This window comes from Colius striatus, chromosome 1, assembly GCF_028858725.1.
Source record: "Colius striatus isolate bColStr4 chromosome 1, bColStr4.1.hap1, whole genome shotgun sequence".
NCBI classification, from domain to species: domain Eukaryota; kingdom Metazoa; phylum Chordata; class Aves; order Coliiformes; family Coliidae; genus Colius; species Colius striatus.
This window is the reverse complement of record NC_084759.1, coordinates 39997486-40015042: the sequence shown is the minus strand read 5'-3', so window position 1 is coordinate 40015042 and position 17557 is coordinate 39997486. Positions and strand designations below refer to the sequence as shown.

The 17557-nt window shown below is 38.8% G+C and overlaps 1 protein-coding gene and 1 long non-coding RNA gene across 2 annotated transcripts in view; one reads left to right on the top strand and one right to left on the bottom strand.

The window, feature by feature from the left end:
* Positions 1–616: 616 nt before the first annotated feature.
* LOC133625328 (uncharacterized) lies at positions 617–16006 on the bottom strand. Its single transcript, XR_009818647.1, has 5 exons — positions 15272–16006; positions 14662–14740; positions 11735–11815; positions 10516–10561; positions 617–1388 (listed from the first exon to the last, which is right to left on the bottom strand). It is a non-coding gene; the product is annotated as an uncharacterized LOC133625328 (long non-coding RNA).
* The window catches only part of KLHL1 (kelch like family member 1), a 215561-nt gene continuing 213506 nt past the window's right edge, over positions 15503–17557 (top strand). The window contains exon 1 of the mRNA XM_061995414.1: positions 15503–16011. Coding sequence (XP_061851398.1) covers positions 15518–16011 — 494 coding nt within the window. The 5' untranslated portion in view covers positions 15503–15517. The remainder of the gene's footprint in view (positions 16012–17557) is intronic.

The window sequence follows — 17557 nt, the reverse complement described above, 5'->3', positions numbered from 1 at the left end:
GAGTTTCCTCGACTGCATTGCCAGGGTACCATTCCTAAAAGTAATGAAGAGCAAAACAAATCTTTTAGAACAACAAAAGGTTTGAATTTACTTTCTTAATCATTTTCCATATCATAATTTATATTACCATTTGTGTTGCATAACTAGCTTTCACACTTAGGACTTTTATTTCTCATTTTCACTTGACCAAAACTAGTCTAACAAAGTCCTGAAAAACTAGTGTTGTTTTGCATTGGTTGTGTTTTGGGGTTTTATGGTTATGCTTTAGTTGGTGGTGGATTAAATTATTTTCTGTTTTATTCCCCAAGCCAAGTAGCCTGGTCTGTTTTGTCCTGGACCATAAGGAGCAATTAAGCTCTCCCTGCCCTTTAGGAATTCTCAAGTCTTTGGTACTTAAGTCTGATCATGGTCTTTTGTTCCCTGGTGGGCCTAAACCAGGACACAAACCAAGAATGTTACAGTTATTTGAAGTCTCTCAATATCAGATATTATCAGTGGTGTTACTGGAAGTTAGCTGACTAACAGGTATGCTAGGAAGAGGGGTACAAAAGTGTTGGGCACTTACTGATAATTCTTCTATAATTAACCTTTTATCATTGGCATTTTAGTCCTCCTAGTTAAAAGTACAATTAAGAGTCTGTACTTAAAAGAAGCATCCATAAGCATGAAGATCGGCTTTAAGTAGCAATGAAGTTGCCTAACAAGTGGAATCTTGTTAAAGCTGCAAGACCATGACTGGACTGCTGGCTAGACCATGTCCTGGGATTAAGTTAACTGAGCAGGACATGACATAACATAGGAAACTGCTGGATCTGACAGCTGTGTGAGAAGCTGAATTACATTACAGAGAGCAGCATGAGGCATGGCAGGGGTGCACAGGTAGTTAAGGCAGAGTTATCCGAGAAATGACTGAAGTTCACAGGTAATTAGAGGGAGTACTGGGGACCTTTGGGAAGCAGCATGCCAAGGTAACCACATCAGCAATAAACAAGAATGAGGTTTCCCAAGCAACAATAACAGAAATAACCAATTTGGATAAGGACATAGCAACAGTGGATCAACAGGGAAAAAGGAACTGAGAGAAATTGAGAGGAGATTGGGGAATAGAAAGAGAGGTACAGGGACGGCAAAAAGGAGAGTCAAGACAAAGGGAAAGAGGTAACAATGTATGTTAGTGGTGAAACTGGTGTTGTTTGAGTATACTTAACTGGCAGCCCAGCACTTGATCGCTGTAGCCTACATCAGGACTGTAGACAAAGCCTGCTGCTCTGAGCATAACACAAGAGCCAGCCCTGCAGGCAAGAAGGCTTGGGCTTGATTCTCTTCCTGGCTAACAGGAGCACACTTGAATAAGGAAATCAGCAGTATCTCATGGTCAGGTCTTTCTCCTGAAAACATCCACATCTGCCCATTATATTTGACAGAAAACTTGCTATGAGATTCAAGCAACTCAGATTTCACTCACTGGAAAAGTGGTATCAATGTTAATTGATCTAGAGATGACAAAGTAAGACTTTTCCTAAATTATTTTTTAAAAATACTACTCATGGTTTAGGATTTCTCCAAACTCAATTAACAACTTGCACTTCCAATAGTACCAGAATGCATCTTGTGAAACAAGTGAAAGGATAACAAAAAAGACTGTGCATGCACATAGGATAGATTAAGCTACTAGAATTTTGCCTGAGATCTGGGACACTTCATTTTCAGTGCCTGAGAAAAAAAACTTGAATTAGGATCTTTAATTTATTTTGCTTACATGGCATTTAGTCACCCGAATATTTAGTAATGCATGCATACAAATTTACATCATCGTTGGACTGCAGCACTCAACAGTGTAAGAAACAAGGCTATAAAACATAAATACATAAAATATACTGTAATAAAAAGACAGAAAACTCTATTCTTGATGAATACTTCAAGTTCCTTAATTGGTTTGTTTTGGGTTCTTTTTTGCTTGTTTTTTTATAGCAGTCCTTCTGATCTACATGGAGAACTTCCACTATTCAATGCTTACTTTGAAAATAATATACAATGAAGTGCCAAAATCAGAGAATCACAGAATGGTAGGGGTTGGAAGGGACCTTTAGAGATCATCTAGTCCAACACCCCTGCAGAAGCAGGTTCACCTAGATCAGATCGCATAGGAACATGTCCAGGCAGGTCTTGAAGACCTCCAAGGAAGGAGACTTCACAACCCCTCTGGGCAGCCTGTGCCACTGCTCTGTCACTCTCACAGTGAAATAGTTTTCTTATGTTTAAGTAGAACTTTTTGTGTTTCAGTTTCATCCCATTACCCCTTGTCCTGTTGCTAGCTACAATAGAAAAAAGGCATGTCCCAACCTCCTGACACCCACCCTTTAGATATTTGTAAATGTTAATAAGATCCCTTCCCCCCAGTCTCCTCCAGACTAAACAGCCCCAGTTCCTGCAGCCTTAATAGGAATACATTTTTCCATTGTCAAGAGATAACTGGTGTTCAACAAAGTTTTAAGTATATTTGATTTTTTTTTAATGCACATTTTAGTAAATAAGTATTAAAAAGTATATGAGCTAGTTTTTTCACGAACAACAGGCAGCCTACCTTACAGAGAGCTAAGGAAAAACTTCTTCACTGTGAGGGTGATGGAGCACTGGAACAGGCTGCCCAGATGAGTTGTGGAGTCTCCTTCTCTGGAAACATTCAAAACTCACCTGGATGAGTTCCTGTGTGTTCTAGTCTAGGTGGTCCTGCTCTGGCAGGGAAGTTGAACTAGATGATCTTTTGAGGTCCCTTCCAACCTTTAACATTCTGTGATTCTGTGATCTCATTTGTGATTAAATGTTAGGTACTTTGCAAGTCAGAGCACCTATAGTTCTTAAATTCCCTGGTAGTAACATCAGCAGGCAGGTATCTTTAAAGGTACTATGACAACAATTCACAAAGTAAAAAAATTAATTGAATATTGATGAAGCTATTTCAAACTTTTGTTATTTCTGTCTAAAAATTAGAAATTACATAAATGTTAAGCAAACTTCCCAAAATTTAAGAAAAATAATTTAAGATAAATATGGAACCTGAAATTCACGTTTTATTAGACTTGTATATGCATTGTTTCTAGATGTTCCAATTACTTTGACAATTACTACAACTGTAACACAATAAAACTGATACTTCCTATGCAAATGCATACAAAACAAAATACTGTACACTAGTATAGCCCTTGACCAAGGGGCTCACCTGTTTGTGATCCAGGGCTTAGTTTCCTACAGTGCAGCTTTGGCACTGTTTTGCTGCTATCTTGCTGCAGCTTTCATACTTGTGAAGGTTAAAAATATTTTTTTTAATTCTTAAATTGACTCAGAATGTCTACAGTATTTTTTATGTCAGTCAAAATTTTGTTGAAATACGTATATCTGAATGTGGTTGTTTTCTTCCACTTCCCCTTTTTACAGTCGTGTATGTCAGCATTATGTATCAACATTCATGTATTTGCAAAACCACATACTGATAGCATAGGCTGCACAGTAAGCCCCTTACAATTTTCCACCTCATGTAAATTCACATTCCCTACTCATTTACAGGAAGCATGTCTCTCCCAATAGCTAAAATAGCAATTTCTTTAGTGAACAAACGTATCCATTTTTGTCTTTCATTCATAGAACTGTGATTTAGGACGTATCTTTCTTGGAGGACAAAGCAGTGGTAAAAATAATGTTGAGAAAATGAATAAAAGAGCACAGAGACTTCCAGGATAAATAAATGAATCAAGAGCTACTGCAATGTAACTTAAAATTCCCATCTCTAAATTTAGAATTTTCTTCAGATTTTTTACACTGTAAACCTTAAACTAAACTACTACTTCACTTGAACATTATCAGAGATTCATATCTAGCATTAAATTTAAATGAGAACAATATAAACAAAATAATTAAGTCTCTTCCATATTTAGCAAAACACTAGAAAAATGCAAATTTAAAAGTCTTGACCAGAACTAAGAAGCAATATATTACTCAATCGAAAATTATTGTGTTCATCTGAAATGACTGAAAAACTAGCAAAACCTCCACACCTTCAAACAAATTATGACGTGTTCTATTGAAGTCAGCAGTACTGGTTAAGTAATGATATTTACCTGTCTATTTTCAGGCTTCTGATATCAAGCAAAATGAATCAGAATTCCATGTTATTTCTCTTCCTCAATTACCTTCTATGTATAGCAGAATAAAGACATTAGCTTTCATTTACATGTAATAAAATTTTACAAATCATAAAATTGTGATTTTCTTTGACATCTGCATCACAGATGTTTAAATAATAGCTCCTCAGCTTTGTCTACTACTACAGTTAAAACTGACAACCTCCCAGACAGATGTTTGCCACCTCTTGGAGATGCCATCTTCTCACACCAATTATGAAGATAACTCATAGTGACCAGATCAGGCATGATCAGAAAATGTTGTAATCTGGATTGTATAGCCAGAAGTATCTTAGGAAAAAGTCAGAGGGCTCAATTACTTGTATAGATGAAAGACAAAAAGAAAGAAAGATTTTTACTCCTGATTGTCTTCAGTGCTTAACTGCTGTCATGAGTTTGTGTGGAGCTGCTTTTTTGCTTGGTAACAGCAGGAGGGGGCTGCACTCCTGGTCCCTTAAACAGTTCTTGAAACATCCCTCTGCTCTGAGGTTGATTCATCTCCAGACTGGTCGGGCCAATTTGGCAACTCTGTGATCATTATTTAAGAAGAGAAATCTGCAGCAGAGGTGTAGGAGTTGTACAAGATGGAGGCAACCATACGGACTCCACAATCAGAGAAGGAGGAAGGAATAAGGAGCGTCAGACTGGAGACCGCTCTGCAACCTGTGCCAGGAATGTAGGCTGTACCCCTGCAACCCATGGAGGGCAATGGCAGGACTGAGAGCCACCAGCAGCTCTGGTTGAGTGCACCCAGAAAAGCAGGAGACTGTGTGGGGAGATGGCCATGGCGCAGGCTGTGCTGGAGAGTCTGCCAGCTGCAGAGCAGTCTCACACGAGAGGCAGAGAGGAGCTGCAGCCCTCGGGATGAATGCATGTCAGAGCAGCCCATACAGAGCTGCCCAGCATATGAAGGATGCAGGGAAGGCTGTTGAGAAGTCTGCTTGACTTGAGAAGAGACAAGTGGCAGGAACCATCAGGAAAAGACTGACAGAAACCCCCATTCCCTACCCTTATGCGCTGTTCTTGGGTGGAGGAGGTAAAGACACCAGGATCAGGGCTCTGAGTCTGGGAAGAGGGGAGGCATGGAGGAAGGTGGTCTTAAAAGGGCTGGTTGTGCTCTTTACCATTGTATCACTCTGTGTTGTTTTCTGTTGGTTATGTTTTTGTTTGTTGGTGGATTAAAGTAATTTTTGTTTTCTTCCCCAAGTTGAGTAGTTATGTCTGTTTTGCCCTGGACAATAAGTGGCACTTGAGCCCTCCCTGTCCTTAGGGTGTTCCAAAGGCCTTCGCTACTTGTGGCTGATCATGGTCCTTTGTTCCTAGATGGGCCTAAATCATGATACTGCTAATTTATTACTGGCTCTTTTTTGCACCTCAGTGATTAGTCATCTTCGAGACTCATCTATCATTAAAATCGCTAACTTTAAGTAGTCTTTTTCCATTTGACCATTGGGCCGGCATCCATGGCCTTGCCTTCAGTAAATTAACAGTAGCCAGACCAGCCAAGGCCCAGGAAAAATCTAACTAGGAAGGGAAAACATTCTGTAGCTTTATTGGAAGTGAAAGCGTGGGCAAGAAAAAGCTGAGTCAAGGGACACCAAACACTACTGATGCTGTGAGGGATGAAGTATTTAAACTTTTCATTCTCCAGTTTGCATTAAGAAGGTTATACATGAATGGACACCATGCTAAGGCAGAATAAGGAAAAAAAAAAGTTATTTAGATAAGTCAGATAAAATTTCATCATGTTCATGAAGCTTTCTGCAGAGTACTTGGAAAAATGGATGAGGAAATCTCATCTTAGCATTACCTTTGAAAACATAAAGAGAATGGATGATCTTCCAGAAGATTAGAAGAGAGGAAACTTTTTTTTTTCCAAAGGAGAAAAAAGGCCACAGTTATTTAGTTCCAGTTGATGAAAAGTATGTTAGTACAAAGACATAGAAAATCAAAAGGTGTTTATTGTCAGCCAATAAATCATGTCATAACAAACAAATTTTGTTCAACAGGGTACCCCATCTAATTAGTATGTTAGAAACAATAGGTATTTCAGATATGTCTGGTACTATATTCTTAAATGATCTAGAAAATTACAGTGAAGAAAAACCTACTGCAAGGTGATTGTATAAATGGTTAGAAAACTACTGATCTATTATTCATTGCTCAGAGTAGAATAAGAAAAATATGTTGAGCGTTTTTACATATGTATTTGTCTTTACTTCACTAGTGCTCAATATATTTATCATTTTATAATAGAAAATAGAGTACACCATTCAATTCAATTTGCAGATCACTTCAGACTAGGCTTTGCAGACCACATTAAAATTCAAATGATCTTGAGAACTGAAGTAGTGGGGTTTTGTGGGTTTTTTTTCCAAAAAAATCCTCAAATAGAATGTCAACTGACAGTAATGCCCTTTTAGCTTAAAAGAATATGAAGAATTGTCCTTACCTTCACTTAGAAACTACAATCTGATTGTTAAACAACACAGGTGAATGTTTCGGGAAAATAAGGAAATCATTCAAAAGGTTAACTGAATGATTCTATCAATAAGGATTTTCTTCTGTACCCTCCTTTAAGTCATCAGAAATAGTAAGTTTTGGGTTTTTATAGGCTTCCTACTACAAAAGCTTAAGTATACCTAAAGATATTACTTTTTACTGCTTTACAAGGGCATGTAGTGATAAGGGACAAGGTAATGACTTTAAACTGAAAGAGAGAAGATTCACATTAGATATAAGGAAAATGTTAATTACTGTGAGGATAGTGAGGCACTGGAATAGGTTGCCCAGAAAAAGTGTGGATGCTCCCTACTTAGGAGTGTTCAAGGCCTGGTTGGATGAGGCTTTGAACAATCTGCTCTAATGGAAGGCGTCCTGCCCACGGCAGGAGGGTTGGAACTACATAATCTTTAAGGTCCCTTCCAACGCAAACCATTCTATGATTCTATGACATACCTCCTACTGGACAGGTAACATATGTCCCAGCCACCACAGCAGTCTAATTACTGATCTCCTTGTTAATGATGCCTTCTTTTTAGTTGAATGCTGCAGGAATTCAACTTTCAAACTCAAGTTATGCCAAAATAAACTACTTCAGTCCTAATTTCATATACTTGCAGCTATGAACAACACATCATGGCTTAATTTGTAACCTTATGTAACTGCTAAAAAGTACTGGAATAAATTGGGACAAAATGTAGACTTTCTATCATAAGGGTTTTTTTAAATATCAGATAAAATCTGTTACAGTTCACTCAGCTTTGAGGAGAAAAGTTTGGAGTATTTTTTCAAGTGAATCTCTGTTTTTTTTTAGGTTCTATTGCTAATTCTACCATGTAATTTATATCTAGACTTTTCTTGACAAAAGTACTATGTTGAAACATGAAGTTAGAACATACTTGCTATGTCAGAAGTTACAGTCTCAGGCCATTGAAATCTATGACATTCTACCAGTATAAAAATTACGGTCAAGGAATTAAAAAAGTAGTGTAGTTCATTAGGTAAATTGAGAGAAAACAGAGTAGAAAAGAAATTCTGCATACAAGAACAGCTATAAGTATGTGGAATATCAATTATACAACACCATAAAATGTTTTTTAAAAGGTGTCTATAATCGTAGAATCAAATCTTTCTGCTTTTGTACTCTGCAGTTAAAAAGAAGAAATCCATGACCTTTTTACCGTAAGTGTCATGGCATTTGGATTGAAAACTATCCTCTCAAATTGTTCAAGCAATTACAATAATCTCATTTGAATCATAAAACATTCTTCAATGGGAAAAACCTAAAACTGTATACTCGTTTAGACACTCAGTTCAACTGAAAGTGTGAAAAAGCAGATTAAAAAAACTATTGTCAAATATCTTGTTTTTTAATTTGCTCATGTATTAAATGTAAACAAATGAAAGACTATTTGTATACATTTCATAAACAAAGCCCCATCTTTCCTTTTTCAAAAAGGAAAATATATACTTCAATATATTTTAATTTTAGGCTGCAGGAGGAAGATAGTCATCTAGAAAAGCAAACAATAATACCGTTAGATGGTAGAATTTTGTTCTTCACTTTCATTTCTGAAATAGAAAAACTTTAATACAAAAATTTAAGTGTTTCACCCGTTACTAAAAATGTTAATCTAAGTAATTACAAAACTAACTGTACTAAAGTTGTACAGTTGATATTTTCTACTTATGTATTTTTCTACTCTGATTACAAAGATTGTTAGCTAGAAGGTAAATAATATTATCAGACAAGATTCTTTAAAAGAATCCAATATCCTGCTGCTTAGAAAAAGCAACTTGATTTTTAAAGCTCAATTGTATCAGGACAGTAAGTTTTCCTGTAAAATAAAGCAATAAGTAAAATTACAAGTCAGATTTACTTAAAGAAAGGAAACATTCCATTTAAAACAACCTATCCACAGTGACCCTTACAAAACACAACCTATGAGTTGGGGGTGAATACCAAACAGATGCTTATTGCTCATCTCAACCAAATAACTTTCCTCCATATACAAGAGCTCACTTGTATTCATGTCACTACATCCCAATGTCTTCTGACATTGATTAAAATTGCTGCTTATTCAGATGCTGGAGAAAGGCATTCCAAATAAAAGTTGGAAAGCCACTCAAAAGATAACTTCTCCAATGATGTGACATTACAAATCTGCTGTTATCCCAACTGATCTTTGTTTCTAAGAGAAGCCTAGAAGTCTTTTGGTTTCTGTCAAATACTGAAAAGTTTTCAAGGGTAAAACGCCACTGAAATAATTTTATTTTTTTAATTTCAAAAGAACATAGAAGCTGAAATATAAGCATTGTAAAGTCCTGTCTAGAACAGTAAACAAAATCTCCCAGTGCCTGCTCTTTGTTTGGCTCAGGCCCTGGGACTTGGACCAAATGGCATGACACAACTTGCCTTCATATGGCTAAATGCTCTTCTAAAACATTGCCTGTATCCAAAGAGCCTATTGACTCTGTCTCCTGACTTATGCTAACACCAGAACTCATTTTCAAGACGTTGGTTTGTACAATCCAAAGCCATTTTAATGACTGTGATACTGCCTTATCAGTATTGGCCATCTTGTGCCTGTTATATTGGTTCTGTTTAATTTAATTAAGTCTAATTTCATTTCCTAGTATATGTGTAGAGGTAAAATCTTAAACATTTCTTTTTTATACAGGCTGTTTAGCAAACCAGGGGTATCTCTATTGTTGTCATTTGCTAATATATAACATTTGACAAAAGTTTTTACTTCAAATTGAAAAATAAACATTACATACAAGATCAGCAGGAAACTGCATTTTTTTAATAGAACATGAAAGCAAACTAGTTCTAAGAAGGTTCTGACTCACAATAAAAATGACAGCAACTACTATTGAATCCAGCTAAGAAAAAACATCCTATTTTCTTTGCATCACCAGAATTTTCACAGAGAAGAGAGATCGATATCATTCACAGGAGTACTGCTAGAAGTGTTGCATTTAAATGAAAACAAAACAACTTAGTGATTTTAATAAGAAATTCTGTCACCTAAAAGAGATAGAAAGAGCTGTGTGAATCAGAAAGTGAGACAGCTGAGCAGGTTCAAAACAGTAAGGTTTTAAGATACTATGGGGAGTATGGCATTGGAGCACAGTGAGAGCTCTGCTAAATCTGTAAAGGAGGGAGTTCAGCTATTTCTCTGAACCGTAACTTGGGAAAGAAGACAAACTTATTTTCAAGTAAAGGTAAACTATAGCCAGCTTGGGAATTGCAGGCAAAAGCTGTGTACTTCTTAAAGGACCTGACAATCATTGCAAACAGAGAAACTATGAGAACTTTTAGATTTTAGAATTGAAGAGCTTTAATATTATTTGACTATTTTTCTAAATTTAATAATTATTTCTCTGTTTTCATAATTTTATGTTCTCTAGCGTTAGTTTAATTGTGAGTCTTTACCCACAACAAATCATGAAGCTTTTAGTCTTAAGTGAAATTGACCATTTAAAAACTGCTTTAGGGGTTGTTTATACAACTGCTTGTGATCATAATGAAATGACTTAAAAAGTGGTTGTCCCTCAAGCCAATGTAAGATAACTGACTGTGCTCTTCTAGGCTATTGCAATGCAGATTAAAATTTATCTGTTCAAGTCACCACTGGGGGCAAATCATAGATAATTATTTTATCCAGCATCACTAAGGATGTAAGTAAACAACAGCTATGGAGAAGTAATTTTTGTTACCCTCTGAAATAAATGTAGCTGGTCACGTCAGCAGATTTGCAGAAATCTATCCTGTGCTGTGCTAGCTCATTGTTAATTTTGAGAGTGAATTTCATTTAACCTTTTAACTTACCAAAGGCCAACTCATTCTCCAAAGTTCAATCTCAGTTGAAAATTCACTACAAGAAAACCATAGACAAGAGCTGACAAGTGAACTGGTTTTGGTTTATTGCTGGGTTTTGTTATTTCTCTCTTGGTAATAGAAAGCAATCATAGTTACAAGTGTAGACATATTTATAGTATTTTAAGTATGTCTACATATACTGCTATGGTAGGAAAATCAGCTCAACAAATTGAAACTCCCCTTTCTGACTCACAGCAATGACACAAAATTATATGTATATATTATAAACCACTTAACGTTGAGTTTCCCACTACTACCATATTTTCTCAGTGTTCCACAGTTCACTTATGCAATTCAGAATATATTTACAGTTCTTAAAGCTTGATCAAAGGCTTTGAGCACAACAAAGGTTTAAAGAGTAAGTCTAATACATTATTTATTTGTTTATCACTTAGTACATTGCCACTTTCTTCAGCAAGTTTTGATCTTTTCATGGATGTCCAGACTCATTTATTTCTCTACTATCTTGATCCTGAGCATTCTATAGATCAATTTCACAGCACCTTTTTAACATCCTCAGATTCTTGCTTCTTAGTGTATAACCACCTACAAAATCAGCATCTTTATAGCTGAAGCACACGTAAATTCATTCATGAGAAAATTCCCACATTTGAGTGAGAATTGTTTTAAAACCATTCATTCTAGTATCATTCTTATCCAAATACAGTGATGTCATTTGTTTTTTTTCTACTTCTTTTCATAAAAATTTAGTGTCTTCTGAATTAAAAATACATGGGAAGTTAAAATTCAGAGACAAAATTGTCCCTTATCCTTTTAATTTGCTGAGAGGTATATCCCTTCTCTTATAATAACTATCATTCCATAGTAACACATACACTTATCATCTTCACATTCACTTGCTCGATGTCTTTTGACTTTAAATGCAATGTGGAGATTCACATAGACTGGCTACTCATAACCCTAAAGGTACTGTTAACAAATTACTTTGCATGATGGTTCCTCTGTTCCTTGTTTTAGCAATCAATAACTGAAACTACATCTTAACTTTATTGCTGATACACCACTTTTTCCTGGGGTACAGAGTACAATACGTAAACAGCTTAATGTAAAACATCTGAAACTTAAATAATAACCAATACTGCAAAGCTTTGCAATGGACAGAAGGAAGAAGGTGTGTTAATAGACTCTAACCAGTTTGGATACTTACTTCAACGTATTTCTCTTTAGAATCGCTTTTTACTACTTTGAGGTTTTATTAAAAGGATATATATCCCTAGGCCATTTTTTCCTACAAAACAAGAGCATGAGACTTCATTAGGGACAAGACTACGCAAATATAATTCATTTGAAGAGCATTAGAAAGATAGAAATACAAAGAGAAAAGTGTCAGGAATCTGACCGGTAATTGGGACAAAAAGATCAACCACTTTTATCTGTTTGCCTAACTAACAGATAATGATAAAAGAATTGTGAGCATTTTCAAACAAAGTCTATAAAATTATTCAATGTTTGTGGTTATCTGGAGAAGTGACACCAGGTAAGGAAGTTCAGAAACATGCAGTTTAATAAACAAAAATTCAGTGTGGTGCACTGTGTTCCAGTGTTTAACAAATGGGACAGATTACCCATCCTGTCTACACTTTATGGAATGTCTAAGGTATGAATGGAAGTCTGTTAGCTATCAAAACACTTCCCTTCAATGATTTAGAGATGTGTAATTCATAAGTCTGTTCATATGTTTGTGTCCTCATATGAGTAGATTAAGACATATTCGACCAGTAAACTAATTAATTTACTGTAATTCCTAAGAACAAGGTTCCTTCAGCTCCAGCAGAGAAACATTTTTTCTTCTCCTGCATAGAGAAGCAAGTCTAGACAACCCATAAATTAATCTTTTTATGTACCAGAAGTTTCAAGAGAAACTCAATAGATAATTTGTGTTCATCCTGTCATGCACGGAATAATCTAGAATATGTTCTTTGCCTCACTGGCATACGTCAAAAGTGTCTGTAGGGAAACATTAAGGTAGGAAACTATGAAAACCTAAGTAAGTCAAACTCGAAATTTTTTAACTTCATGCCTGGGAAAACAATTTACTCATTGTTAACTGTGTGTTGACAAAAGAACTGTGAATGTGATACGAACTACGACTATCAAGGGTTTTTCAGTTGTCATGATAGTGTTAATACATTTTCATATATAAAAAATCAGTTACATATACCAAATTAATGCATTTCTTATGGGCAAATAATATTTTTATATTAAAATACAAAAGAATCAAGTAATGTTATAAAGAATATCAAAGCCTATACACAATATATTGAAGAATTCAGATTTAAATTAATAAAATATATCTAAGACTATTTCAGTTATAGACATAACTGAAATTAAAGATATGATCAGATTTTTTTTTTTTCTTATAATCTCTTGATAGTTTGCACTGGAAAGGTGATAAAGAACTGAATCACTTTTTCGAGTGTAGCATATTAATTGAGAGACTTCTGAAGTATACTTAAAAATACAGTTTTGTTGCAAGACTCATTTATTTTAATCTGTGTAACAGAAGCAAAGACAGAAAATCTAACCATTCGCATCAAATGACCAACTATAATATTAATGTAGATTTAAAAATGTTTAAAAGAATTAAAACATGGAAAGGAAATCATGTAATTGTCCCCAAATCAGGATATTTCTGAATTTTTCTCATCAGTAGGGAGTTATTAACTACAGAACAGATAGCTAGCTTACTGTTTATGTATTCATTGATTAAAGCTATTTACATGTCCACATCTTTTAGAGCTTGTAGCTACACATTAAGAAATCAGGATTCACTATAGTTATTTTCATATACGTTGTCATAAAAGAGGCATTTCTAAAGGCTCTGACATGATGGAAGTTTCACCTTTCGTATTCCCAATGAAGACTTTTGGGCTTTTCTTGTGACTGCTTTCCCAAGCAGCATATATTCAGTCATATCAGTTCCTAAACAAAAATAAACTGTCTCTTGTTTGCTTTACAAGGTTTTTTGGCTTTTTTTTTATTACTGAATACTGAGCAAAACTGAGGCACTAGGGAGTCTGCAGTCCAGCTGCTGTGGCATAAATCATTATTTAAACCTATCAATTTTTCTTCCTTTGAAAGTAGGACTTTATGTCCTGAATTTCTTGCTAAATTCAGAACTTTCCAATGTTAAACACAAATACTAATATTGGGTGGTACCCAGAAACACTTATCTCTGTGATAAATAAAATGGTAATAAAATTGTTAATTAATGTTTAACTTCTGTGCTTCTCTAGGGGAACTTTCAAGCTCTAGTGTTTTATGAAAAGTTAACATATTCCAGGTTGAGGGGAAAAATTTCTCCAACTTTATTTCTTGAATTTACGAAGAGATACTGTAACAAACTTTAGACAGCTTCGGAGTGCATGGGTAAAGCTCGCCAATGCAAATATATTTACCTAGAAGAAAATGCAATCTTTTTCATAACTTTCCTAGAGATAAATCTTCTTCTAAAATATTGCTTTCTAAGGTATGGGTGGCATTCTGTATATCATCTTACTTCTGGCAACTTTTCATGCCTAGGGATTTATGAGCTAACAGGTGACAATATGCAGCGTTATTCCCGCATCAGTCTTCTATATTTCGCCACACAGCTTTTAATTCTGTAATTATGCCCCAGATGCAGTGTACTTTGTGACACTCCTCCCAAGTGGGCAGATGTTTCCAAGCAGATCTCTCTGTTGTGAAGGAACCTCTCTTGGGTTTAGCACTGTCAGGCTGCATTAAGAGCACATACAACAGGTAAGAAGCAGATGTGTAGAGCTATTTCTGTTTGACACACTCTATTCAATGTTTTCTACTGGTACAGCAACACTGAGCCAACAGCCTAATGAATGGAGCCTGCAGAATAAATCGTTAACCTGTAACCTCATCCAGTCTGCACAGTCTATTAAGTCTGTACCCCTATGATTCACAATCTTATGTTTACTGCTGCTGCTACATTTGTTGTTTTACTTTATTTTGCTCCCAGTATTACAGAGTGTTCTTAGAACAAGAATCCCAAGGAAAGCAGAACTGCACTAGAGAGAGGGGAGGAGGAGGCTACGAGGGACAGTCAGTGACCTCCTGACTTACTTGCACGAGGAAGACTGGATCATCTCTTTTTCCTGACGGCCCCAGAGCACATCTGCGTCACATGCAGAGCAGGGGGTGGCTTGGTGAGAGGCGCCGAGATAGATAGAAAATTGTACGCTGAGGACCTTGACAGCCTCACGGGCGTGATTTTTTTCCCCCCTCCTACGTACAGCGTATATAAAGGAGCCCTGCTTCCTCACTGTGTCAGCTCTCAGGCTTTGCCATCCCTGATAACTGCAGGCATGGGACTCCCCTGAGAAAAGGGATGTGAAGGCGGGAGGTGGAGAGAGGCTTCCAGGTGACTTTTCCCTCTCTGGCTGCTCTCGATCACAGAGCTCTAAGAGACTGAGGAACGGGCACCAGCCTCCCATCGTGGCTGCCGCCGCCGCCGGTCCTCTCCGGGCTGTAGCTCCGCTCGCTACCCCGTTAATCAGATTAGCGCGTCTTCGCAGTATCCCTCACCCGCTCTTCCCTCGCAAGTGCCTGTCTCCCCTGAGAGGTGTCTCTCATTTCTGCCTCTCTCTCTCCTCCCCTTTCACCGTGCAATTCTCGTCAGCTCTGGGCATCTCTCTCCCTCACTCGTTCTCCCTTCCCTGCTGAACATCTCTACCTCCTCTCGGCTCTCCGCGTCGCTCCATCCATTCTCCTTCTCTCTCCCTCTGCACTGGCGTGTACGCGCATCGCTCTCCTCCCGTCGGCTGCCACCCCTCGCCCCGCAGGCGCAGCGCTGCCCGGAGGAGCCACCGCCGCCGAACCGCCCCGCGCTGCTGCTACCGCTGCCGCTGCCGCCCGGCCCTGCCTGGGCCGCCGTGAGTCCCGCCTCAGCCCGCGCCCGTCCCCCGCCCGCCGCGGCACCATGTCCGGCTCCGGCAGGAAAGACTTCGACGTGAAGCACATCCTGCGCCTCCGCTGGAAACTGTTCAGCCACCCCTCGCCGGCGGGCGGACCGGCGGGGGGCGGCTGCTTGCCGCCCGACAGCAGCTTCGAGCACTGGGGGCCCAGCCAGAGCCGCCTTCTTAAGAGCCAGGAGAGGGGCAGCAGCGCCTTCTGGAAGAAAGCTGCCTCCTCCGCCGCCTCCTCGGCGGCCACCACAGCCAGTCCACCCAACGGGACGCTGCTGTCCGCCGGCGGCCGTCCGGGCGGGGTGCACGGGCCAGGGCACGGGCCAGGGCCGCCGCCGCCCCGCACCGTCTTCTACGTGGAGTCCTTGGAGGAGGAGGAGGCGGTGCCCAGCGGGATGGAGGTGGCCCGGGAGCCCGAGAAGCCCGTGGCGCCGCCGGAGCGGGAGGAGGCGCCGGGGGGCTGCGTGGATGGAGGCAGCCGGGCAACAGGTGACGGAGGCGGACACAGGTAGGGAAGCGCGGGGCGGCTCCGGCGGGGAGTCGTCGCCCCTTGGCCGCGGGGGCAGTGACGGGGCTAGGGGCGCACATGGGCGAGTGTGCGGGAGTCGTTGAGGGAGAGTAGTAAGGCCCAGGGACGGGAGGGCTCCTCCATTTGAAATGGCGGGATTTAGGGGCGGAGAGATGCCCCAAGGGCGACGAGGGAACTGCTCGAAGGTCCAGGGAGAGGGCGGTCAGCCTCAGAGTCGGGACGCCACGGGCAGGGGATGGTGCCCCCGCCCGTCCTGCCCCCATCTTGCCTCTCTCCCGCCCCTATCCTCCTGCCCCTTCCCGCGGGGCTGGCCCGGCCACAGCCATCTCTCAAAGCCGTCACTCCGCGCTGGTGATCATCGCCACCCAACTTTCTCATAAGTTCATTACAATGTTAGAGGAAGGTTTTGTTGTTCTGAGTATTGGGATGCCAGGTGAAAGCTCAAAGGTAAAAACATGCGGTTTCCTGGCTCTCGGTGACTAAATCGTGTCACAGATTACCTCAGGAGACAATAAGAATGTGTTGTTATCAACTGAGTGACACCTGAGGAGATAAAAGAGTCAGCGAGGCACATCCAGGTGCTTGTGTTTCGCCTGAAACTTTCTGTTAATATTGAATTACTTTTTTTTCTTAATCCCTACCCTCTTCCTCCCCTGAGCCCAAATGGAATTTAAAATCACTAGAAGAAGGTGATTTTCAGAAATATTGTGATACTTATAATTAAGGATAAAATGCTGTATTGGCTTAACTCTGCTTGTTCTCACTTCCCCATGGTTAAAATAATTTATTTTTCATTTCCCTTGTCGTTTATTACTTTTTCTGTGGAAAGAAATGGATCATTTGGTTTCTAAACTGCAAAGAAAAGGGTGATTTGTGTTTGTCATGTTGACAGTAAAGCATATGGTATTAAGTATTTTATGAGATAACGAGACAGAACTGTGCATTTGTTTGGATTAATATGACTGTAGATAAACATACATGGGTGTATAGCTTCGAGTATGTTAAGCTTTTTCTTAGACACCAAAAACATTCTTTACTTGAAACTCTTCATTATTTTATCAGCACAGTTCATTTCATAGCAGCTGCATCATACAACAAATGTGGGATAGCTGATGAATGACTTAGGGTACATTTTTAAAGAAAGTTTTCACAAACGTTGGAAGTTACCTTGAACAAGAATAAGATTGTTATTGCAGGATTCAGTAGAAAATGTTAGATACACTTTGGAAACAGGTAAAAGAAACCAAAATTATCTCTTCAGGGTTTCTGAACTGAAGAGATGAACAACTTCTAGGAGTATACTTTTGTTCTATAGATTTTCTAGTAGGGACGTTTGGTAATCATTAGAGATCTGCATTCTGACAGAAGCGTACTGAATTTTAGTGACACCACTTGATTTGTCTGTAAGAGTTGACTTGCTAGAATAAACTTGACATATTTGACTTATCCTTACTGCTCTTGGTTTTTTGTAATCCATTTGTTCAGTGTTCTTCATTCATTACTACTGAAACAGCCATCCATAGGT